Below are 16,935 nucleotides of genomic sequence, written 5' to 3'. Positions count from 1 at the left end.
TAAGGTAGACATTGCCTCACGAAGCAGGTGATTGGGTGGAACTCCTAGGATGAAGCTACATCTCACTTGTGCAGCAGATCAGAAGGGAAGGATTTCTACTTTACCTCTACACAATTCAACTCCTTGGTGACTCCATCAGTCTCCTATAAAACTTAGAGTAACATGTAATCTCCTGGGGCAGCTAGGTGGCACAGTGGATACAGCACTGGTCCTGGATTCAGGAGGACCTGAGTTCAAATCCAGCCTCAGACACATAACACTTACTAGCTGTGTGACCGTGGGCAAGTCACCCATTGGCTAACCAAAAAACAAACAAACAAACAAACAAAATCTTTTAATAAGAAATAAAGCTTTTCCTTGGTGAATGAAGAACTGGGCTTAAAGGGTCAATCACCCTGAGAAATAAGAAATGAGACTGGAGGGTCAGAGGACCTCAGTTCAAATCCTGTCCAGGCCAGTTTCCCCATTTGTAAAATTCTCATTTTTAAGTGAGAAAGAACTTCAATAATCATCTGTTCCAGGAGTTCCTAATCTTTTCTGGGCCATGATTTCGACCATTCACTCCATTTCCATATTCCATGATCCCATGTCCAGGCCATACTGTGACTTATATTCTCACTGAGTGATAAAGGACTGATAGTCAAGCCTCTCTCCAGAGCAGTTTGATGAGGGAAGAGAGGAGAGGAGAGGGTGCCTGGAAAGAAGGGTGAGAGTAGGAAAAGGCATTCTTGGGCAATAGGCAAAAGTATAGGAAAGAGAGGGTTAGTGCCCTGAATGCAAACTTCCCCCAAGAACAATATGCCCAGAAATGGGTTAAAACATTTTAACCCTGTTACTCTGAGAAAACTGATGCCCATGTTTCTCTCTTAGGTGTGCCGTCCCACAAATGGTCCATGCAGGTTCCATCAGATGTGACTGGGGAAGCCGGTGGGGGAGTTGTACTGCTTTGCACCTTCACCCACCCCCACAAGTATTACGATGGCATGATCACAGTCATCTGGAGGATCCGGGAGCCCTACAACGGGAGCCAGGTCTTCCGCTGCGTGGTGCACAGCTCCAGTGACCACTGCCAGACCGCCGTCAGCTACAAGGGCAAGTACAAACTGCTCGGCAACCCAAGACACAACAACATCTCCATCAAGGTCGACAACCTGACCTGGGCTGATGGCGACCGGTATTTCTGCCGGGTAGAATTTGCTGGAGACGTCCACGACCGCTATGAGAGCAGGAATGGAATCCGGCTCCATGTGATTGGTAAGGCAAGCGTGCAGTCACTGCCTCCTCACTGAGCTTTTTTAAGGGATGCTCTAGGTCTCTTTCTGGGCAGTGCCTCCCGTCCTACGGGGACCAGCTCTTGTTTATGGTTGGGGAGATAGCCTTAGACTTCACGGTGGAAGGGCTCTGATTGTCTGATCCGGGGATTCTTCACCTTTTTTTTTTATGACACGAGCTCCTTCATCAGTGAAGCCTATGGGCTCCTGCCCAGAAGCATGTTTTAGAATATGTAAAATAAAATATATAATATTACAAAGGAAATAAACTAAATTGAAATTCACTTATCAAAATATTTGTTTTAAGTTCATGGACCCCATGTTAAGAACCTCAGACTTAGTCCAACCAACTTATTTTTAAGATGATAGAACTGGGACACAAGAAGATAACTTGTCCAAAGCCATATAGGTATTTGTGCCAAACCCATAAGTCTTCTTCTGCTGGCAGCATCTCTTAGCCTAGTACCTTGCATGAAGTGGGGTGCTTAATAAACACTAGTTAAATATTTAGGAGGAGATGAAAAAAGCATTTGTCACTGATCTAGAGGAGCTTCTGTTTGGGGAGGGGTGGAGACCAGAGTAAGGCAGTTCAAAGCACACTGGATTTAGCAACATGAGAGCCAAATCCTGGTTCTTTCACTTCCTACTTGTGTGACTTGGGCAAGGCATTTCACTTCACTGGTTTCAGTTTCATCATCCTTATAATAACAACGTTGCACTAGATTATCCCTAAGGACCCTTATAGATTTAAATCTATGATCCTACAATCCTCACACTAAAAAGACAATTACTAAATTGTCAATCTTAAATGATACTATATGAAATACCATACTAAATGATGCTGTACTAAATACTAAATAATAGCATCATGTAATAGAAACTAGCAATGGATTTGGAGCCAGAAAATATGGGTTCAAATCTGATATTTATTAGCTGTGTGACTTTGTGGGATGCCCTTTAATCTCTCTGAATATAAGAATAACAGAATTTCATAACTGGAAGAGACCTCTAGTCCACCATACCCATCCCTCCAAAGTCCCTCTACAGCAATGATGTCAAATAAATAGAAACTCTGTAGGCTACATATTGAACTTAGAAAATCACAAATTAACATTATCTATGTTGTATTGTATTTGTTAAACATTCCCCCATTACCTTTTTTTAGCCAATCACATAAAATTTAATTAATAACAAAATCATATTATATTACACAAAGTTCTTAGTTAACTTTTAAAAAGTAATTTCTACTACAGTGTTGTAAGGGAAAGAGCATGGAATTTGGCCTCAAAAGACCTACAATGAACTCCTGGCTCCACTACTTAATATGTTTAACCTTGGATACTTCATCTCTCTGTGCCTGAATGTCCTCATCTGTAAAATGAGGACAGTTCAGCTAGATCTCTAAGGAACAGTTTTTTTAAATTTCCTTATTAATTTATTTTGATTTATCAACAATCACTTTCATATGTTTTTGAGTTTAAAATATTCCTCCCCCTTCCTCCCCACCACCCTTCCCAAGATAGTGCACAATTTGATATAGGCTATACATTTACATTCCTATTAAACATATTTTCACATTAGTGATGTTGTAAGTAAAAATTAGAACCAATAGGAGGAACCACCAGAAAGAGGAAATAAAACTCAACAGAAGAGGGAAAAAAATAGCAATTCAACTTCCATAGTTCTTTCTTGGATTGATGTGGATAGCATTTTCCATCACAAGGCCTCTGGAGATGTCTTAGATCCTTGTATTTCTGGGAAGGGTTACATTTATCAATATTAGTCATGGCACAACGTGGCTGTTACTGTGTACAATGTTCTCTTGGTTCTGCTCACTTCACTCAGCATCAGATCATACAAGTCTTTCCAGGTTTTTCTGAAGTCAGCCTGTTCATCATTTCTTATAGCACAATAGTATTCCATTACATTCATATACCACAACTTGCTCAGCCATTCCCCAATTGATGGGCATCCTCTCAATTTCCAATTCTTTGCCACCACAAAAAGAGCTACTATGAATATTTTTGCACATGTGGGTCCTTTTCCCATTCGTATGATCCCCCATTACCTTTTAATCTGGTCCAGCCTAGCTCAGGAGCTTTGCAGGAGCTCTGAGGGCCACCTGGGGCCCCTGACCAGAGTCTGAGCCCTCTGCTCTACAACACCCTGGCAATTGCTTACCGAGCTCCAGGAAGAGGGAGTCTACTTCTTCCCCAGCTAGCCCAGTCTGCTTTTAGAGAGCTTTAATGGTTAGAAAGTTGTTCCTACAGCAAGTCAAAAGTTTCCTCTTTGGAATTTCTGCCCTTTGTATCTATCACTGCTGCTGGTCTGGGTCTCCAGAAGTAAACGGGACACATCCAAACCTTCTTCCAGGAGACAGCCCATCATCAACCCATCAAAAACTTGAACAAATTATAATGTCCTCCCTGAATCTTCTCTTCTCTAGCTAAATAGCCCCAGTTCCTTCAACCAATCGCCAAATGGCATTAATTCAAGGCCCTTTTGTCAAAATGGTTACCCTTTGAACTTTCTCGAATTTATACATATTCTTTCTAAAAGAAGGTGCCCAGAACTGACCAGAGTACTCCAGATGTAGTCTGGCCAAGGCAGTATATAGCAGGACTATCATTTCCTCATTCCTGAAAGTGATGCCTCTCTTCACACAACCAAAGATTGTAGGCTGCTGTATCATAATATTGACTCGTATTCAGCTTTCAGTCCCCTAAGCACCAATTCCATCTCCCCAAACCCTCTATTTCAGAATAACTTCTATCTATCCATGCCTTTCTCACCTTGCATTTGTAAAATAGATTTTTCCCTATTAAGTGTTATCTTAGTCAAATTGGCCCAAAGTTCTAACCTTCCCCTGCTGATTATTTTCTATTCATCCTATATATAGCTGGGTAATATGTATTTGTTTATATATTATTCCCCCCCCCCAATCAGATTGTGAGCTGGGGATACAAAGAACGGCAAAAGACCTCCAAATGTTCACAAGGACTACTGGTGCCTGAGCTGTGGTAGAGCCTTCCAAGCTCATATTGGCCTGATCAGCCACAGCTGAACACGCTATACTTTGACCCCAACAAATGGTTCTCTTTGAGAATGAAGGACAATGACCAACCACAATCTTAGTTCAGCATCTCTTATAGTAATAAACTTCTAATGGGTCTCTCCTGGAGTCTCTTCCATTCTTTCAAGAGGAAGGCTTTACCACAGGTCAGGCACCAATACTCCTTGTGAACTTTTGGAGTGACAACATCTCTAGATTTGTGCATCTCATGTTTCTTTTGAGCTACTACAATTCTTTCGACTGATACAGATTGTCAATGGCAGGCACCAAACTTTAACCTAGGCTTCCTGACTCAAAGTCCAGTTCTCTTCCTACCAAACTGCACTACCTCATCACGTTCATCATAGTGAACCTGAGGGCCTGGAAGAGCCTGAAGTGCCTTCTGAATCATCAGAGATTCATCCCTCTTCAGAATTTTCATCTTACATATTTTATTATTTTCTAACTCATTGAAAAATCAGTGATCCATGCTTAACATAGAAACTAGGGAAAAGAACTTCAAATCTAGAAGGTCTCTTAGAGGTAATCTAACACAAACACCTTGTTTTATTGATAAGGAAACTGAGACCCCAAAGAAGTACACAGTGACTTTCCCAAAATCATATAAAAATTATACTTCTATATTTATAATGCATAATATATATCCAAACATAGACACATAGATAGACCCACATAGGCATGACCACATGTATGGAAGATATTGAATTTAGAATGAAGAAATCTAGATTCACATCCCCCTCCTTCCTTTCTTTTTATAGCTCCTCCAATTCCTAGTAGAATGATTAAATACAAAAAGATAACACATATTATTGTACTTCACCTTTAGCTCCAAATTGACTACATTTTTTTTATCATCATTTAAGTGGAAAACCACTTCTCAGGGCTCTTGGAGGAGACACCTATACATTAGGATTAGAATAGGTTAACTTTGAACTTGTAACAGGCGTTCCTGTTGGCCTGGGTAAATACCATTATAATACTGTTGAATGCAACTGTTATGATGGTTATCACCAGTTTGTCATCCAGTCACTGAACAATAGCTTCCTGGGTCACCTTTTCATTGTTCTTTCTCTCACAGCAATTATTAAAATATATATATATATATTCCTCCCAATTACATGTAAAAATCATTTTAAACATTTGTAGTTGTTTTATAAAAAGTTTTGAGTTTTAAATTCTATCCCTCCCTCCCTTCCTACCCTGCACCCTTCCCTGAGACAATAAGTAATCTGATCTAGGTCATATATGTGCAATCACGTAAAACATTTCCATACTAGTCATTTTGTGCAAGAAAATACAAATAAAAAAGAAAGAAAGTGAAAAATAGAATGCTTCAGTTTGTATTCAGACAAAATCAGTTCTTTCTCTGGAGGCAGATGACATTTTTCATCATGAGTCCTTTGGGATTGTCTTAGATTACTGTATTTCTGAGAGTAGTTAAGTCATTCACAGTTCTTCATCGTACAATATTGCTGTTACTATGTACAATGTTCTCCTGGTTCTGGTTATTTCACTTTGTATCAGTTCCAGGTTTTCTGAAATTATCCTGCTCATCATTTCTTATAGCACAACAATATTCCATTACAATTATATACCACAACTTGTTCAGCCATTCTCCAATTAATGGACATCCCCTCAATTTCCAATTATTAGCCAGCACAAAAAGAGCTGCTATAAATATTTTTGTACAAATAGGTTTCTTCCTTTTCCTTTTTTCACATGACTCTAGATAGCTTATAATGCTCTCTATTTCTTGTTTGGTCTTAAATTCTTCCCTTATCCATAGATCTGACAGGTAAAGTATTCCATGCTCTCCTAATTTGCTTATGGTATCACCCTTTATGTATAAACCACGTATCCATTTTCACATAGAAATTCTTAAACCATAACAGCCTTGAGGTCTAGTAGAAATTCATCTAAGCTCCCTCATCTGTTTTTCTCTTCATTCTTAACTAGGCCAATTATTCACTTCTTCCCCCTACCCCCACCCCTTCCTCTTATCTTTCATTAATTATTCCTTTCTCTGACCCTCCCATCCCTTTACAAGTTGGGAGTATTATGTATTCCAAAGTTTTCCATTCTAAAGTCTCTAACAGCCATCCCCCTTTAGCAGCTAGACCAGTAAGTGAAGCCCCATGCTTTGCTCTGCCCCCAAAATCATGGAGTGCCTACTCCCCAAGGGGTCCTACAAGGGTGGTGGATGAAACAGGGAAAAGAAATGGAACAGTGTAATGGTACAGATTTGGGCCACTCCCTCGCTCCATCTTCCTGGTCAAGAATTGTCATAGAGAATGAGTAGGAAGATCCAGGTTATGGCAACATATAGAATTGTTGAAAGTTAAGAGCTGGAAGAGGTCAGAGACTGGACTAGATTTTCCTCATGTTCTCTTACTATTCTAAATCCTTCGATTTTAGAGATCATAGACTCCAACCCCTTCGTTTTTCAGATAAGGAAACTGATGTTCAGAGAGATGGGTAATTTGTCCAAAGTCACGTTGCTAGTAACAGAGGGCCCTAATTTCCACCACATTCCACCACACCATGCTGTTTCACTTCGTGACCTGCAGAGTGGGAAGCAGTGTCCTAATTCCATGCCTGGTTTTACCTTGGTGGCTTCCCTCCAGCTGCTCCCAGGATCGTCAATATCACCGTGCTCCCAGGCCCTGACCACATTTTCAGCGCCCGATGCGTCGCAGAAGGGGAGCCGCTGCCCTCCCTCACCTGGACTGGTCCCAGTGCTGGCAACAGCACCTCTACCTACAGCCAGAGTCATCAGATCACCACGGAGCTCCACGCTCTGGCCCAGGATGGCCGCTATACCTGCACGGCCACCAACAGCCGAGGCCGGGCGGAGGGCAGCGTCTACTTCTACAAGTTCCGAGCAGCGGGTGACTCATCAGTACTTCTGACTCTCCTCTTTGCCCTGGGCATCAAACTCTTACTGCTACTCGTGATGCTGGGGGCCGTGGTGTGCCAGAGCAGAGGTGGGTGCCCCTTTAAGGTGTTCCCTAACATAAGAATTCAACAAGAATGTATTAAGCACCTGTTGTATGTGATACACTGCGCTAGAATGCAAACACAAAGAAAAAACTTGCTCCGCTTTCAAAGAGTTTACTACAATTCCATGATTCACTCTAACGATTTACTTGAGGGGGCGGCTAGGTGGCGCCATAGTGCACAGAGTGCTGGGCCTGCAGTCAGGAAGACTTCCCGAGTTCAAATCTAGCCTCAGACACTTACTAGCTGTGTGACCCTGGGAAAGTCACTTAACCCTGTTTGCCTTGGTTTCTTCACCTGTAAAAAGTGCTGAAGAAGGAAATGGCAAAGCACTCCAGTATCTTTGCCAAGTAAACCTCAAGTGGGGTCACAACACATAGGGCACAATTGAAACAACTCAACGACAATACTTAAATGACAATATAGTCACTGGAAATTAAGTTTTTCCTTTCTCCTAGAAACTTAAACTCCTTATAAAAATATTTCATTCATTTTACACTTTGGCATAAATGAACGTAAGGCACTCTCACAGAGGCATAGAGTATTAGAGCTAAAAGGACCTTAGAGATTATCTAGTTCAACCCCATTTTTACAGGCAAGTAAACTAGGGAGCAAAAAGTTTGAATTGTAAGACCTTGGCTCATATCCTGTTTCTGCACTAACTAGCTGTACGACCTATGGCAAAAAGACTTCAGCTTTTTGAGCCTTACTATGTTCACCTCTAAAATGAAGGGACTGAGGGGCAGCTAGGTGGCGCAGTGGAGGGAGCACTGGCCCGGAAGTCAGGAGGACCTGAGGTCAAATCCAGACTCAGACCAAACACTTGACACTTACTAGCTGTGTGACCCTGGGCAAGTCACTTAACCCTGATTGCCTCACCAAAAAACAAAAAAATAAAAAAAATAAAATAAAATGACGGGATTGGCCACATAATCTCTAAGATCCTTCTAGTGCTAACATTTCACAACCCTGTGAGAGTGACTTACATACATTTTACACCTAAAGGTAAAGGATTGATACCATATAGTTCACTTTAGAAAAAAAAAAGCCAAATTCCTTCTCTTGCATTGTTGAGGGCATCACTATTCTCCCAGTTGCCCTAGCTTGCAACCTCATCCTCAACTTCTTACTTTCATTTGTCCCACATAACAAATTCACTTCCAAATTTTGCTTTTTCTACTTTCTCAGAATCTTATCTATAGCAATGTTTATCACTCCCCTATCTATCTATCTATATATATAATATATTTATATAATTTATTTTATATATTTATATGCCTTATTTTATCTAATTATATATAATTATCTATAATTAACTTTTACATAATTGTACATTTTAAATTATTCTGATACTTTCTTTAATATTTATATAAATTAAAATATATGTCATATATCACATATATTATACATACTATATAATATTGCATACTATATTTTATAATGTGTGATATTACATATTATCTAATTGTATGTAATAATATTATATATTATAATTTCTCTTCTCATCACTCACAAAGGCCCAATCCAAGTCCAATCCCTAATTACCAAGAAGGGTAATTCTTCCCACCAAGAAGGGACTTGCCTCATTGGAATAGGGGGTGGCATTTACTGTATACTCTCTGTCTTATCCTACAGTGCATTCAGCCGCCCAAGAGACCCTGTCACGGTAAGCAAGCGATTCGCCATCTTTTTCCTACACTTACTCCTTTCTTAGCTTGTAAATAGGGTACCTGGCTTCTCCCAATAGTTCACTTCAGCTGCTTTTACCTCGTGCATTCTATTACCGATTCTGAGAGCCTCACATTCAATAGCACTGCAGAGTTATAGACCAGAAAATGGGACCTATGCAGAGAACAAAGTTATCCCACACCAGTCAGGCAGAATGTACAATGACATTTGGCCTTCCTCTCCTCTAGTCACATCCAAACTTTCATTCCAGACTCAGTTTAAGTCTCTCTGATCCTACAGCTTCACTGAAGCAGCAAAGCCATGAAGGGCCCCTCTGTGACCATGCCAGCGTGTCAGGGGAACACCGACCATTGCTGCAAAAGATCAGTACCTTGAGGGGGCGAGTTGTATCAGAAAACTCCTCCTTTCCCTGACATTCCGTGTGGCATGTGATACCTAATTTTACGTAGACTTTGTGGCCCTGAAATCTCTGCTTACCACGTGGCTCCTACCTTTGTCTCATCCCTCAGACTCCGGCATTCCCGAGAAACCCCTATTTCTTACTCAGGTGGACTTGTGGTTTGTTCCTCCTTCTGGATCAAGGCCTCATCCCACCGCTGTTCCTCACCACTCCCTACCGTGACCGGGGGTTTTACTTCAGGCTTGTAATTGTTAATTACCTTAATTACCAGCATATGTTAGCCCCTTGTGGCGATCCGATGATACCAACCTCACCAGCTACATGGGAGAATGTGGCAAGGACCAGGAAAGCCCTTGCCTTTTGCCACAAAGGCAAAACTCACAGTGGGCTGACCCTGACTTGGTCTAGTCTGATGGTTCAGGCTTAGTAATGGAAAAAAAATGAGGCACTCATAAACCCTCAGTTAACAAAGGAAATTCAGTTTAAAATATCATGGAAAGAGGGAGTATTCAACAAAGGTGCAGCACCAGTTCAAATAGATGGCACCCTCTTTTCCCTCTACCCAGAAATGCCCCTGATCAGAAGGGTATGGGACACCTGCCAATTCTAAGGGGGCACTGATCTCTCCTGGCCTGGCTCTTTTATGCTCTCGGAGACTATGGAGTCTCTTCAACACCTCAAGCCCTAGTCCAAACTCTGAACCAATCAACTCTCAGGAACAGCTTCCCTAACGTTTAGGGGAAAACTACCCCCATGAGACTCTACTAGGTGGCACTCCTACCATAGATATCACTACCTATCACGGGTGGGCAAAGCCAACCCCTAATCTAGAATTAGGAACTGGCATGTCTTAAAATGGTCCCATGTCCTTCCCTGAGCCAACAATCTGTTGGTTTGGAATCTCATATTTGGGAGGAAAAAGGGGATGTCAGAGTCTTTCTAGGTTCCTGATGGAAGCTGTCCACATTGTGAAACAGGGGTAAATTTTCCATTAGGTAAAGGCTACCCCACTAGTCAGGACACAAGGACAAGACACCTTGGCTTGTGCTATGGAGATAGGGAAGAGTGAAGGGCTAGAAGAGGAGGAAGGTGCTAAGGGGTTGAGTTTTGCAAACAGCTCACACTAGGCCACCAGTATTCCTGGAAGATCCTAGACTTAGCAAAAGAACCTAGATAAACTCACTGAACTGTCAGTAGATAGGGCTGCTGACTCTAGCCACTTCTGAAGCCAAGCATTCTACAACATTTAGCAGCAAACTGCTACACGGCTGCAAATACATCTTAGAATATAGCCACTTTTTTAGAAGTCTACTCCAACTGTTGCCGTAGCTCCAAGATTTCTGAAGCACCATGATCAAAGCACCACAGGACAAGTAGTAACTGTAATCGTCTGAGCCAACTAGTGAGTGCAGAGAAGTCTGATGAGGAAGGAATCCTTCAGAACTGTTACGACAGATGTACTGATGGGTAGAGGCATCACCAGGGCAGAGGAAAAACCCATCCTGGGGTCAGAAGGGTGGAAGTCAAGCCTGCATGCAAGGGAATAAGGAAACCAGAAGCCAGACCAAGTGAAGAAGAATTTTTTGGGAAAAACAAAAGTTGAAAAGATGAAACAGAGATAGGAGCCAGGTTAGAAGCAGAGACTTTAATCCTCCCAAGTTTGCATAGACTCAAAAGACACTCAAGAAAAAAGCTGTTGGTGAAATGATATTTTTTACCTGATGAAACCCACCTACCTGAGGTATCACTGATGGACTGGGGTGGTGAACAGCTTTTCCCCCACTCTCCTATACACACACACACACACACACACACACACACACACAATCATATTTCTCCACTCAATGAATTAAATTAAACAAATAGTGTATATATATGCATATGTGTATATGTATGTATGTATGCATATATGTGCATGTGTGTATACACACACATATACAGGGTATCCCAAAATTTTTAGCAGTTTTAAGCTTTGATCACTTAAAACTGTGCTAAGAATTTTGGAACACTCTCTATAAACACACACACACACACACACACACACACACACACACACTCACCTCCTGTGTTAGGTACAGAGTGTTTTGGAAAAGAAGTGGAGTTTTCATGAAGGAAAGAGAAGGTTCTTTCCCTTTAGGAAGTTACATTCTGGTTAGGGAGACAAGATTTACGTGTGGAAAACACTGAGAAAACAATGCAAGACAGGGAGGGCTTCATGGAAGAAATGCCTTCTAAGTTGGGCCTTGAAGAAAAGGAGAGACTTTGCAGCTTACACAATCAAGTTCTAGCAAATCGTGAATTCCTGCACCTTTAACCCTGCACATGCTCTTATGACTGCACTACAGTTCAATTTGAAATAAAAGTATAAAGTCATCTAGTTTCCTACTTCTTAGTTACACTGATCTTTCCCCATCTGCTTGCTGTCCCACCTCTCACTTTACTTGGGTGGACCTCTTGCCACCATGTTGTCATTATTCTCTTGTTAGCAGGCCACAGGTTCAGGAATCCAATTACGAAAACTTGAACCACGGCAACAACCGGGCCCCACCAGTGACTGCTGCCATGCAATGATGAGAGCTATAATGCTACAGCCTCTGAAAGATGAATTGGCCATGTGGGCAAGTGACTCACTTCTTCATTTCCTTGGGTATCAGGGCAAGAGCCCAGTCTTCCCTGAATTTAGCAACACACAGCCCAGGGAAGCAGTCTAGTCATCTCGACCCTTACTTGGCTGACCTCAACTCTTAGAAGACCACCCACATAAACTTGGGGATTAACAGGGAAATCGGAGTAGTTTGTAACAGTGTGTGTATGAAATACGATCTTGCTGTCTAAACCAAGGCAAGACAAAGTAGAGAAAGCCATAGACCAATATTGGTAATGAATATTGATATATAAATATTAAATTAAACATTAGCAAGAGTATACAACAACATATTAAAGAGATTGTTATTACATCAAGTTCTATTTACACCAAAAATACAAGTTGGTTCAATATAAAGAAAATTGTAAACATAATAGAGTGCATTAAGAACAGAAATAATAAAACCACATAATTACATAAATAGGTAATGAAAAAGTTTTTTACCAAATTCAGCACTCATTTCTATTAAAAAAAACACACAAAAAAAGGAATAAGGAGGACTTTCCTTATGAAAAGTATTACCTATCAAAAATCAAGAACAAATATTATATTATTGAATATAAACTAGAGAACTTTCCAATAAAATCAGGGCAAAGCAAGGATGTTTACAATCACCAGTAATATTTTATATATTGCTAGAAATGCTAGCATTAGCAATAAGACAATAAATAATTGAATGAATAAGTATAGGCAAAGAGAAAACAATTTTACTGCTAGGTAGTGCAGTCGACAGAATTCTGTGTGTGGAGTCAGGAAGACCTGAGTTCAAATTTGACCTCAAATACTTATTATCTATGTTACTTTGAACAAGTCACTTAACCTCTACTTGCCTCAGTTTCCTCATCTATATGGAGATAATACTAGCACCTACCTCCCAGGTTTGTTGTATCAAATGACATAATATTTGTAAAAACACTTAGTATAGTGCCTGACACATAGTGGGTGCTATATAAATGCTAGCTATTATTATTATTGCTTTTTGCAGGTGATATGATAGTTTACTTAGAGAACTAAAAATTAATTAAAACAACAACTCCAGCTAAATTACAGGATATAAAATAAATCCACCCAAATCATTTCTGTATATACCAACAAAACACTGCATATTACTACAATAGCAACAAAATCCAGCAGGAAGAGAAATCCCATTTAAAATAACTAAAGAATGTGTAAAATACTCAGGAATCCCCTACCAAGATACACAGGAACTACATAAATACAATTACAAGATACTCTTTACAGAACAACAAGATCTAAATAATTGGAGAAATATTAATTGTTCATGGGTTAGCCAAGCTAATAGAATAAAAATAATAATGCTAACTTACAGAATTATCCACTTATGAAGTCCCATAACAATAAGAAAGCCAAAGACTTACTTTATAGAGCTAGAAAAAATAATAACAAAATTCATCTGGAGTAAAATGTCATGAATCTCAAAGGAAATGATGAAAAATGTGGGAAGCAAGAGAACATAGCAGTATGAAATCCCAGACCATACTACAAAGCAGTAATCAACAAAATGACTTAGTACTAGTTAAAAGAGAAGTTTATCGGTGGAACAGAATAGGTAAACCACCCACTGAAGAAAACAAATATAGTAGCCCAGTATTCTGTAAACCCCAAAATACCAAATATTAGGGCAAAGACTCACTATTCAAAAAAATTGCTGAGAAAACTGGACACCATCTAGCAGAAATTAGATTTAGACCAACACTTCACACCATATACCAAGATAAGCTCCCATTTTGATTCAATTCTGCTTAGATTTAAAAGGTCATCTCATAAACAAACTAGAGGGGAAAGGAAGAAATTACCTTCCCAATTGATGGAAAAGAGAAAATTTTATGACCAAACAAGGGATAGAGATGATCACAGAAGACAAAATAGAATATGGGTTATCCCACTATAGTTACCATATTTAAAAATGTAAAAGTCATTCTTAGCTCAGACAAAAACAGGCAGTAGGCCAGATCTGGCTCTCAAGTTATAGACTGCCAGACCTCAAAATAGACAATATTACAAAAGTAAAAGCTTTTTCACAAACAAAACTAATGTAGCTAAAATTGGAGGAGAAGCAGGTGGGTAACTGGGGGGAAAATCTTTGCAGCAAGTTTTTCTGATAAAGGTCTCATTTCTAAAATATATGAAGAACTAATTCAAATTTATAAGCCTAAAAGCCATTCCCCAAATGATAGTCAAAAGGTGTGAATAGGCAGTTTTCAAAGGGAGAAATCCAAGCTATCAACCACCATATGAAAAAGTGTTCCAAATCACTAATACCTAGAGAAATGCATTTAAAGCAATTCTAATATCCAACCTCACACCCATCAGATTGGCAAAGCTAGCAAAAAAGAGAAATAACAAGGCTTTGCAGGAAAACAGACCCTTTAATGTACCTTTGGTAGAACTGTGAATAGATCCAGGTATTCTAAATGGCAGTCTGGAGCTATGCTCCAAAAGATATTAAATTGTGCCTTACCCTTTGATACTTCAGTACCACTACTAGGCATATACCCTAAAGAGATCAGAGAAAGTATAAGAGAATCCAAAGATAGAAAAATATTTATAGCAGTTCTTTTTGTAGTGTCAAAAATCTAAAAACTAAGGGAATGCTTCTCAATTGGGGGAGATCAAACCAAATTATGGTACATAAATGTAATAGAATATTATAGTGTTGTAAGAAGTGATGAAAAATTTCAGAGAACTCTAGGAAGACTTGAATGAACTGGCACAGAATGAAGTAAATAGAACATGGAAAACAATTTATGTAACAACACTGTAAAGAAAAACAGCTTGTAGCTAATGCTACTTCAGAAGAATATGATGACCAGTCCACCTACCTAAAATCTATCAAAATTAATAAGTATTATCTTTTTCCCATTGCAAAGAGTCAACAAATAATTGTTGAACGATTTTACAATGGGAAAAAAGAAATCTCTGCTTACATAGAAAGTATTTGTAAAAGAAATTTTAATTTTCAACATTTTGCTAGATAATATAGCATGATATAGTCTTACTATTTGGGAACTTGTCTTCAACTATTATAAAATTCAAATTTGGTTAAATCAAGAAATACTCTTTAAAGGACTGATTTTTGCATTTCTCTTCTGTCATCCTTCATCACACCACAAATCTCCTAAAGTGTATGTTTAAGACAGATGGCACGGCTCTAAAATATGAGGAATGATGAATTGAGGTGGCTTCTATGTGTATAAATTAAATTTCTGAATAGCTATTGATGGCTTGGGTGAGAAGCATATGCTCAATAATTTCATAAGTTCATCAAATGTTCTGGTTTTAGGTGAACCAGGAGTGTTAATGACTCCTATTTTGGCACATGAGGAATGTTCAAGATATTCAACTACTTAAACAACTATGTACAAACAAGAAATATATATGTACTATATAGAATAAATTAAAAGTTTTCAATTGTTCAGCAAGTAATTCAGTTTTTTTAACTAACATGTTTTCTTGTGGTCTCCTTATTGAGGCAATTAATTTATATTGGTTTAGCTTCTCAATGAAATTGTTATACTTGGTGTCAATGTAAAAAAAAAAAAGACTTATAATTAGTAAATCTGACCAAACATGATACCAGAAAATAAATGATTGAAACACGCTACTCACCTCCCGATAGGTCATGGACTTAAGGTGCAGAATGAGATATACTTTTTTTGGACATAGGCAATGAAGAAATTTGTTTTGCTTGACCTTATATGTTTGTTACAAGGGTTTCGTTTTTCTTCTCATTTTGGTTGGGGTTAGGGGTAAGTGCTAAGAGGGAGAGGGTTGCCCCCCTCCAAAAAAAAAAGACAAGGAAAAAAGTCATTTAAACATGATTTTTTTAAAATGAGAGAACATAGAAGAGAACAGAAGCAAATCACAGACAAGTAAAAGTTATGAATGTTAAATGTTGAATTTATTACAAGTTTAAAAGGAAAAGCAACTGGATATAATAGAGATTCCTAATTTCATGCACAATCCTTCTTTTCTGTTTTACTTTGTATATGGAACTGCTCATTTTGTTTGGCGTTACATTCATTAAAAAAGAAATTTCTAGCCAAAAAAGAAACTACATGTTTGAGCTTTACTTTCAGCAAAGGTGCTCTCAGCCTCCAGGAACTGGAACAATCCCATGTAACAGACGAAACACCAGACAGAATCAAAAGCCCTGAAATCTTTTCCTTTTTATACCTCCCCACCTGGTGGTGTGAACTCAGACAAGCCACCTCACCTCTTTGGGACTCAGTTTCCCGGTCTGTGAAATGAAATGGTTGGATTATCTGACATCTAAGGTCTGTTCCAACCCAAAAGTTATGACATTAGGAATGTGACTGGATTTGACGTTTTACGAGGGGGCCCACAAAACCAGATACAAATACTCTGGTTTCTATAAATTTCAGATGTCACTCAGGGGTGACATTACATAAGTCAACCAGTTTTAAGTAGGGGACAAATTTAAGCACATTGACCTATCTCTTCAATAAGGCCTTCTCCAGGGGCAGGCCTTGTATCTTGATGTAGTTTGAGTGAGGTTCAGAATTCCAAAGTGCATTACAAGGAGTAAATGCTGATCTCTTTTATATGCCTGGAGGGAAGAGATCCGTGTATAGGGAAGGCTGTCATTGTATTGCTATTCACTTTCACGTCATGCATCACTTCCCTGATGTCATCATAGTCCTCTTCAAAAAAAAAAAAGACAAATAGAAGCAGCAAGAAAGGAAGACAGAAGAGACATCTCTGGTCTCTTCTCCTCCTACCCTTCTCTGAAGAAAATCTTTATTCCTACCTGAAAAGGAAGCAGGAAGTTGGGGGAAGAAGTCACTCTGCCCTCCTCAGAGAGAAGGGGTAGTGAGCT

General features: G+C 39.3%; 1 protein-coding gene across 1 annotated transcript in view; it reads left to right on the top strand.

Moving 5' to 3' along the window:
- SIGLEC15 (sialic acid binding Ig like lectin 15) overlaps positions 1-12,012 on the top strand; it is a 41,596-nt gene extending 29,584 nt beyond the window's left edge. The window contains exons 3-6 of the mRNA XM_078151765.1: positions 871-1,254; positions 6,969-7,328; positions 8,977-9,007; positions 11,920-12,012. Coding sequence (XP_078007891.1) covers positions 871-1,254; positions 6,969-7,328; positions 8,977-9,007; positions 11,920-12,001 — 857 coding nt within the window. The 3' untranslated portion in view covers positions 12,002-12,012. The remainder of the gene's footprint in view (positions 1-870; positions 1,255-6,968; positions 7,329-8,976; positions 9,008-11,919) is intronic.
- The last annotated feature ends 4,923 nt before the right edge of the window (positions 12,013-16,935 follow it).

This window comes from Phascolarctos cinereus, unplaced genomic scaffold (genome assembly GCF_003287225.1).
Source record: "Phascolarctos cinereus isolate Bilbo 61053 unplaced genomic scaffold, phaCin_HiC Scaffold_4;HRSCAF=312, whole genome shotgun sequence".
Taxonomy (NCBI): Eukaryota; Metazoa; Chordata; class Mammalia; order Diprotodontia; family Phascolarctidae; genus Phascolarctos; species Phascolarctos cinereus.
Note: the sequence above shows the minus strand (reverse complement) of the source record. Positions and strands in the feature narration are given on the sequence as shown.